Raw genomic sequence first — 9,067 nt, forward strand, 5'->3', positions numbered from 1 at the left:
CCTGCCCCGAGTGCGGCCGCCGCTTCAGCCAGAAGCCCAACTTGACGCGGCACCGGCGCAACCACACGGGCGAGCGGCCCTACCTGTGCTCCGCCTGCGGCCGCGGCTTCCGCCAGAAGCAGCACCTGCTCAAGCACCTGCGCGTCCACCGCGGAGCGCCGGCGCCCAGCCCCAAGGACGAGGCGCGTTAGTGGGCCCAGACCCGCGCAGACCCTGGCGGCAGGCCATGTGTGTGCGCGCTGGGGTGAGTGTGGGGGACGGGGACAGCCAGGAATGATGGCCCTTAGATGCCGCTCTGCCCACCCCAACTTGAGACCCTATCAAAAGGTTTCCTTAAGGATCTGAATTCCAGAAGAAGCCTGAATTGGGGTGCCTGGAAAGGTCCCAGGGTGCTGAGGACCGAGGGAGAAGGTAAGATGAAACACCGCTCCCGGAGAGAGCCTGGACGTGGGGGTGATGGGCTGGAGGCCGGCAGTACCCCTCTTCAGAGTGGGACCTGGGCCTCAGGCACCGACGAGGGAGCTGTGGGACCCTGGAGGGCTCCCTGGTGTGAAATGGCTCAGGTCAGGACTGGTCGGTTGTAGCTCCTGCGCGTCTCGTGCAGGCTGCAAGCTGGCCCAGGGCAGTCCTGGGAGAATCCACAGACTCAGGGATGCCAGGATGGAACCCAGAGCGCTGTGGCTGGGGAGAAGCAAGCCTACCGAGGACAGTGCCGGCGCTCAGTGGCCACTCAATAAATCGTTTTGGAAGGAGTATACGGCTCCGTGGTCCTTTTCCAACTCCGAGTGGCCCAAGGCCCAGGGCGCTGTGCATGGCCCGCCTGACCCCAGAACCTGCAAGTGTGTGAAGGTCAGGGCTGGGACAGGCATGGGCGATCTCAGCTGACGGGGTTGTTCCCACCAACCTGAGCGCACAGCTCTGAGGACCAGCAACCATCTAAACCAGAAGGGTTTTCCTGGGCACCCTCTCCCACCTGCTGGGGAGGTGGCTGCAGCAGGAGAGCCTTCTCTCCCTCTGCGGCTGGGGGTGCAGAAGCTGGCTGGCTGATGACCTGGTGTTGAGAAGAGGAAAAGGAGGATGAGTGTTCCTTTCGGTCTCTCCGCCCTTTCTGAGCCTCCCTTGCCTCAGCCCAGGTCTGGGTGTGCTCTGAGGGACCCACCGCCCCTTCATGGCCAGGAGCACAGCAGCTCCTCACTCTCGCTTCTGGCCTGTTAGAGAGCAGCATCGTCCTCCCCTCTCCCTCAAGTCAACTTACTGTCTCTCCCCACATGCCCCCTGGACCTCCAGCCCCGTGGTCTCCCCTGCGCTCTTGCAAAGCAGGGCTGGTGTCACCACAAGTGTCCAGGGCTCTAGTCCAAATGGTAACCTTGGGCGGTCCCTTCCCAGAGGAAGGGAAGGACTTGCAGAGGGGGAGCTGGGTGATGGGATGCCAGTGTTCAGTGGCTGGGAGTGGGAGGGAGGGAGAGAGCCCTCGGTGCGGTTCTGGGGAGGGAGAACTTGCCTGCCAGCCTTTCTGGCCTGGTTTATTCCTGGGCATGGAGAGGTGCTACCTCCTCTGGGAGCTATTGAGGTTCAGCCTGCCTTCCGGTCACTCTGCTCAGATCTTGTTTAATCCTCTTCATCCAGCAAAGGCTCTGGTTCTTGTAGCATTGCAAAAAGACACGTGGGATGGGGAGGATGGGGGAATGCCTGGGCCGATTCAGCATGCCCAGGTGACAGTGAAATAGGAGTTAGCACCCAGCCAGGGCTGCTGCCTCAAGTCCTGCTCTAGTTCTTTGATCACCGTGTGGTGTGAGATCTCACACTGGGGGAGGTGTGCAGAATCTACCACCATCTGAGTGCTCAGCTCCGAGACCAGCTGGCATCTAAACCAGGAGTGTTTTCCTGGGCATCCTCTTATCCCATGAGCCCTAGTGCTCCCTGGCTCCCTCTAACAGGCTGCTCCCTCCTGTAGCTTCCCTCCCAGCCAGCAAGGGAGTGTGGAGCACCCTGCATCTCATCAAAACCTTTCTTCATTTTATTCTTTTTTTTTTTTTTTAATTTTCAGAGGGTGCATGCACTTGTCAGGGAAGAGTTGGGGTGGGGGACAGAAAGCACCCTCTAGTAGGCATGGTCATGCTGCAGTCCCTTTCTTCCACTTCTCCTTCCCACCAGGATTTGGGACACACACTCATGCACCTCCCATATTTTTCAAGCTACAGGGGCTGGGATTTGAACCATGGTTAGCCATGTGGGATCTAGCTTCCAATGTATAGTGCTTAACCACTATACTATGTGGCCAGCCCCAAACCTACTTTATTTTTTTAAAAGTTCTTTCTAAGAGAGGCCACAAATAGGGTCTTCATGCCACAGTCCAGCCTCAGCAAGCCAGCAGGTTCAGGCAGTCTTCAGGACATGAAACCGGGACCTCCCGTATGGCTTCTGCGTTGCAGAGTGTTGCATTACTGCCTCACCGCTGTGGCTGGCCCCAGCTGGCTTTAACCATGGGGGAGACTCGGGCTATTTACTTCTCTTTGCCATGTCACAAGTCCTGAAACCAACTTGAGCTAGCCCATCTGCTCCAGGAAGGCACCTCTGAGCACCACCCCCTGTTCCTGGGGTTAGAGGGCCTCTGTCTGCAAGGACAGACCTGCACACACTGGGTGAGTCCTGCAGAACCAGGCGCTGAGGGCAGCGCGGGCATACTGCGATCAGCCTGCGGAGCGTCTACCACGGAGTTTATCTCCCATAGACGGCCCATATGGCATGGGTGAAGCGAACACACTGCTATGTTGGCAGGACTCGGGGTGGTGAGGCCTAATTGCAGCTTTCACCCCATGCAGACTCATGAGAACATGTCCACTGACCACAGTTAGACCCGCTTCTCACAAATGGGTGCTTTGGATCACAAGAGGGACAGAGCCAAACCCCTCAGAACAAAGGGTCACTCTGCTGTGTGCTCCGTTGACCCCGTCAGCAGACTGCACAGCACCGGCTCCCCCAACAAGCCTACTGTGTGCCAGGCATCCTACTGGCCTTCTGCAGCGAACTGGACATGGTCCCCATTCTCAAGGAGCTCAGAGACCTCCAGGGAAACTCATTTTGATACTCACTGGCTAGGAACGACTTAATGGGCGTTCCCCATTGAGGGGAACAAACCGCCCCAGCCCTAGCTCTTAGCGAACCTTTCTTATTCCTTATCTTATTTAGTATCCGCAGGAGTCAGTGATGTGGACAGGGCAGTGACCCTGCCATTTGACGCATGGCGAGGGGCCTGGGGTAATGTGACTTGTCCACCACGTCCTTTCTTATTTATTTATTTATGGAGAGCTGTCTGCTATAGGGCACATGTGCTCACCAGAAAGAGAGACAGAAAGTGAGAAATCACTCACGGGGGAATGACCTCCCGCAATCACTTCTCCATTCTCCTCTCGGAATCTTGGGCACGCACGCACACACGCCTGGCGTGAGTTTAAGCCCCCGGGTCCGGGACTTGAACCATGGTTGGCCACATGGGAGTCCAGCAACATAGCCATTATGCCAACTGCTCTGCACCATATCCTTTTGCAAATTGGTGGCAGGTCCCAGGTGCACTACTTCCGCTGTCACAATCACAGGCTTTTTCATGTGGCGTCAGCTTCAATTTTCACTCCCTTTCATTTAAAAATGATAAAACTAGGTCAGAGAATATTTAGGAAAAGGCATGTCATAAAATCAAAGACAAGAAGATCAGACTTGTTACCCTAGTGGGTTACAATCCAAAATACTCTGGAGCTTGCTGAGATGAAGGGCTTGCATAGAGGACCCCCCCCCCAAAAAAAAAGCCACGAGTAAATAAGATCTCAAAGGATGTCCACTGCCAGGTAAGTGTGGGTTCCTGTGGGGGCTTTGGCCAGCTTATAGCAGGCCAAGGGAGCATGCGGGAGCTGGGCTGGGAACTGCCTGCATCGGCAGAAGCTGAGAAGAATGACTCCAAAACTTGGACAAGGGTCATGTTTTGCAAGCAACTTGTCTTCAGCCGGAAGGGCGATTGGCTCCTTGGGAGGGCTCAGTGCTCCGTGTGCTGCTGGGCTCAGCCGCCGTGGAGCTGCCGTAGGAGGGCAGGGTGCAGAGGCCAGAGGAGCCGCTGTTAGAGGCATCGGGCACTGACGAGGGAGGGGGCAGGCTCAGCGGGACGTGGCAGAGGGACCAGTGGGAGTGGGGCCTGCTTCTGCCACATGAGAGTCTAGCGACATAACCATAAGCCGTCTGCTGGTGATGTGAGTTTGGCAAAGACTGACCTTTGACCTTCCAGACTGGAAATAGTACATTATCACATGGCACTGTCGTCATGGATGATGGCAAAGAAGAGGAAATGGTATCCTCTGGGCTGAAAAGAAAAGGGTATCTGTTAGTTACTTGGGTTTGCAGGGAGGTGTCTTTGACCAGCACTCCTGATCCAGCCCCGTGGCCTAGTGTTAAAGGAGCCAGATCCCACATGGCTGACCACGTGGTTCAAATCCCAGCCCCAGTGTATGCACACACCCAAACAAAATCCTAACAGGATGGAGAAATGAGGGGTGCATCTCTGTCTCTCTCTCTTTGCTTCTCTCTGGTAAGCACATACCTCTTATCAAAAAAAAAAATGCGTCTGGGGAACTGACTTCTGACTTTGATGTTAGATAATTTAAATAGCCATACGTGTCTATGAGGGAGCCCTTGGGTGGTGTTCCTATTAACAAGAAGCTAGAGACATCGTCTCTTCCTGCTCACCTCCTCTCCTCTCCCCGTTCTCCACTCCCCAAATAGACCTTTGGTATTTTGCTGGAAACAGTGGGAGAGTCAGAGAGTTCTGGGGTTAGGTTCTGGCTTTGCCATTTAAATCGTAGGACTTTGGGCAAGTAACCTACGTAAAGTATATAGTATAGTGCCTGGCACACAGGACGCACTTGATGAATGGTAGCTATTACTGTTATTTTTAAAATTAATTTTATTATTATTTTTAATTTCCTATAAGGCACATGCACTTACCAGAGAAAGACAGAGAGCAGGACAGGGAGAGAGAGAGAGAGAGAGACAGACAGACAGAGTGAGAGAAAGAGAAAGCAAACCACCGGGTCCAGGACTCAATCCATGGTCAAGGACTGCTCGGCAAGACGAACACCTGAGGGAGGGCAGAGACTTAGAAACAAGACACACAAACACACAAGTAGAGAAAAGTGAGGACTGGTGGTTCGGGCGTCTCTGACGGAGACTCTCAGCCCTGAGCCACTCCCAGGTTTATTCTTTAACAGGGCGAAAAGGGTGGGTACAGGACGCGCAGCCGGATGCCTTACCGAATGTAAGCAGGTGCTGTGGACACCCCGTGTCTTGAGTTCTAGCCTCCTCTGTGAACCCCGGCCCAGTCTGGCTGATACACAGTTTCTCTCTGCCTCTGCTGGCCTTGCCAGGCAGGCACCAGTCGTGGGAAACTGCCTTTACTCATTTCTAAAGACTGCCATTGTTCTACCTGGATCCAGCCGCTCCCTATAGGAGTCCAGAGCCTTACCCACTATGCCACCTGCTGGCCCTATTATCGTTATTTTAATAAACTTCCTGTGGGGCTACTTGCAGGGCAGGGCATTTGTGCCTATGGAAAGAAAGGAGTTTTCCCATCTTTGGCTCAGCCCGGTAAAGAATTAGCCCTCCCTGTCGTCAGGTAGGCCTGCCGCAAGTTTAAGGTTTAGGCTGAATTGATGTCGTCACATTCTAGTTTTAATTTCAAGGACAGAGGACTTAGGGGCAGATGCAACCTTGCACCCAGAGCTCCACATCCTCGCCCGGATCTCGGAGTTCTTCCCAGCCCTCAAAGCTGCGGCTGGGCCATAGTGTTGCCTGCCCCTCCTGGTTCTCCACATTGCCTCAGCACGCTGGCTGGCCTCGGGACCAGCTGCCCAAGCTCTCAGACGCAGCTTGCAGACAAGCCTCATTAATTCAGCAGACCCTCACTGAGGGCCTCTTACCTGCTGGACACCTGGGATGCAGATGCTGAAAAACAATCCCTGCCTTTGTGGTTGCTAACGCGGTAGGGAAAATAAGAGTGCTAATTCCAGATCTGAAGCTCAGGAGGGACATATATGGGACCACTGTCCTTTCTCTGGAGGTGGGATGAGCTTGTCATGGGGGGGGGGCGGTCAACCTGAAACACTCAGGGTGTCTGTGCAAACGCCCAAGATCCTGCAGAGCTGGAGGACTGGGGAAGTGGGACGGGGCCCTGTCGGGGTGCCTGCCTCTCAATCTCATGCACATGCGTGTGTTAGTGAATAGAAAGGGGGTAGCCCAGCTGGGTGCAGAAGCCCTGGAGATGCAGTCTGAGCAGGAGAGCCGGACGATGGCAAGGCAGCAGCTGGAGCTGCCCAGGGAAGGCCGTGGGTGACCTGTCCACCTGGCGAGCCCCAGGGTGAGTACAGGGCAGGGTCCTGGACAGGCTGGCTGTGCTAGGCTCCCTACTCACGCAGAGCTGGGCCAGGGTTCTCCAGGTGTCTTGGTTGTGGGCAGCCTAGGCCTTTGCTAGGGTCCAGAGTGCAGCTGCTACCTGGGCCTTAAAGGATGGTGGTGACTATGTCAGCCACTGCCCTGCCGGTTGGGAGAAGCATGGCGGGTGTGCAGGTATTTCCCCTTTGCTGTCCTACTGTGGTCAGCGTAGCACGTGAGAATGGGGCGGGGGGGCAGTGGAAGGAGATGAGTGGGGGAAATGAGTGGAGGTGTATGTATATGAAACAGGGGTGACCCAGCTGCAATCCCACAGTGGCAGAGCAGAGAATGTCCTCAGCCCTGGGCATTCCCCACGAGATGCAGGATGGGCCTCAGGTGGTATGTCTGTCCCCTTCGCCCCCTCCCAGCGGTGTTCTCTGCCTTTCTATTTCAGCGCAGTTTACCTAGAAAATGCTGCTAAAAATATGAGCGACATCCTGAGGTGTGTTACTGGTTTTGCTTCTGAAAAACCTGGTCTTGACAGTGTTCCCATTTCTCTTGAGGCCCGTAGGAGAGATCTGAAGGTCGTCCTGGCAGGTGTAACTTTGGTGACAGGAAGTGGAGAGCGAGAAAGTGTGGTTTTCCTGCGCGTGGAGGGACAGCAGTGGTCAGGACGGCTTGCCATCAAAGCCACGGGAACACTAAATATAGCCCTGGGCAAACTCTACCCTGGTGGGTTCATATTCCATATGTGTTTAGTTTCTTTCTATTCACTAACACACGCATGTGCATGAGATCGAGAGGCAGGCACCTCGACAGGGCCCCGCCCCGCTTCCACAGTCCTCCAGCTCTGCAGGATCTTGGGCGTTCGTGCAGTGTTTCAGGTTGACCGGGGAGGGCACAGGGTCAGAACCTGGGGTGAGCCGCGTGGTTCCAGCACTACAGCTCAGTACCTGCCCGTGCACCACCAGGTGGAGCCTTGGCCCAGTCCTTTGGCTTCCTGGGGTTCTCACCCTTTGCCTCTGTTCAAAACACCAACCTCTCAGATGCCTGACTCTTAGAGTCCCTCATCCCTCAGTGAGGTGCTGCAGGTGCAGCAGGGAAGGTGGGGGAGTGGGCTGAGGGCGAGCCTGCTGGGACAAGCTGGGCCCCAGCATGGGCTGTGGAAACAGGCAAGCTGACCTCCAGGTCTGGTGTCAGGAATAAGGAGCTGATTTTATTTCCTAGTGCCCCACCCTGGGATTACTTAGTTCCCAGGCTCTGGGAGACACCCCGGGTACCTGCAGGGTGACCCTCATGAGATGGAAAGGCCTGTCTCCCAAAGCTCATCATCAGGGCTAGCTGGACCTCAACAGCCACATCCACCCTCTGCTGTAAGGAGCCTTGCAGGGGGCCCTCAGGTAATCCCAGCTACTCCTGCTACCTGGCAGGGATAGAGGCCCAGAGAAAAGGCCCTGATGTTCCTCCAACACTCGCAAGCTTCTTTCTTTCTTCCTTTCTTTCTTAAGAATTATTTTACTTAATTTTATCTATTCATTCACTTATTTAAATTTGACCAGAGAGACACACAGAGAGAGAAAGCAAGCCACCAGGTTCGGGACTCGAACCATGGTCAGGCATGTGGGAGTGCCCAGAGTCTTAACCACCATGCCACCTCCTCCCAAGCTTCTTTGTTTGCTTGTTTGTTTTTTTTTAATTGCTGGAGGGCTTATGCACTTCCCAGAGAGAGACAGGGAGGGAGAGGGAGAGGAAGGAGAAAGCACCCTCATTTCTCCGTTTCTCCATCCTGTCGGGATTTGGGCACACACGCTTGTTTTGCAAGCCAAGGGGTGGGATCCTGCTCTCCTACCCCGGTCCTCACAGCCAGCCAGTGAGCGCTCCTAGCTGCTACAATCGTGTTCTCTCTCAGGCCTCCATTTCCTCGTCCCCACTCAGGCCTTGTCATCACACCCTGTTTCCCCCCAGGGGGCACAGTGGGGAGCAAGCTGGGTCCCACGCTGTGTTCCTGTCTGGGCTCTGCGGCTTAGAGCTGTGGCCTCAGGGGAAGCCACTCTGTTTCAACTTTCTTTTCCCATCTATAAAATGGGATAATAACACCGCACAACCTAGACCGTACACGGTTATTGGACAGTTCCCACGCACGATAATGTGTGGGCCAGGGCTTCGGTTGGTCCTGGTGAGGGGTATCATTAAACAGCGGTGGCAACTGGAATTCGGCCTCACACCAGCCGCTTCTCTGGGTGTTGTAAGCCACTCTCATGGGACATCTTCGGCTCTTCCATGGTGGACTCAGCTCAAAAGGGGGGAGAGGAAGGGCAGCATTTCTTCTTCTGTCCCTTGGGGTCATTCCAATGACAGCCTAGGCTCACAGTAGGGTGGGCTCAGGCCATACTGTCAGTCAGCCCAGACGATTCCGCTCAGTGACCCCGTGTCCCACCCGTGAAACCATGTCAGAGAAGCCCCGCCGCGGGGCTCCGGCTTTCACCGCGCCCGGGGCCCAGAGTCCTAGTCGCAGTTGGCAGTTTGTGGGCCTGGCGAGGCAGTTCCATCCAGCCTGGGGAACAGGCAGGAGTGAGGGAGATGTGGCTGACGCTCTAACTGCCGACTTCGGGCCCAGGGGAATCCCGAAAGGGAAGGTCTGGGGCGGGGGCCGGGG

At 55.4% G+C, this 9,067-nt stretch overlaps 1 protein-coding gene and 2 long non-coding RNA genes across 3 annotated transcripts in view; 2 read left to right on the forward strand and 1 right to left on the reverse strand.

The window, feature by feature from the left end:
• The window catches only part of LOC102468154 (zinc finger protein 775), a 20,721-nt gene that overhangs the window by 8,524 nt on the left and 3,130 nt on the right, over positions 1-9,067 (forward strand). The window contains 3 exon segments of the mRNA XM_027766665.1: positions 4-186; positions 339-411; positions 6,983-7,143. Of these exon segments, the coding sequence (XP_027622466.1) occupies positions 4-186; positions 339-411; positions 6,983-7,143 (417 nt within the window).
• Positions 183-753, forward strand: LOC102468434 (uncharacterized). Its single transcript, XR_003547172.1, has 2 exons — positions 183-244; positions 328-753. It is a non-coding gene; the product is annotated as an uncharacterized LOC102468434 (long non-coding RNA).
• LOC114005293 (uncharacterized) lies at positions 3,501-5,379 on the reverse strand. Its single transcript, XR_003547173.1, has 3 exons — positions 5,295-5,379; positions 4,260-4,348; positions 3,501-3,632 (listed from the first exon to the last, which is right to left on the reverse strand). It is a non-coding gene; the product is annotated as an uncharacterized LOC114005293 (long non-coding RNA).

This window comes from Tupaia chinensis, unplaced genomic scaffold (assembly GCF_000334495.1).
Source record: "Tupaia chinensis unplaced genomic scaffold, TupChi_1.0 Scaffold143622_1, whole genome shotgun sequence".
Classification (NCBI taxonomy): Eukaryota; Metazoa; Chordata; class Mammalia; order Scandentia; family Tupaiidae; genus Tupaia; species Tupaia belangeri.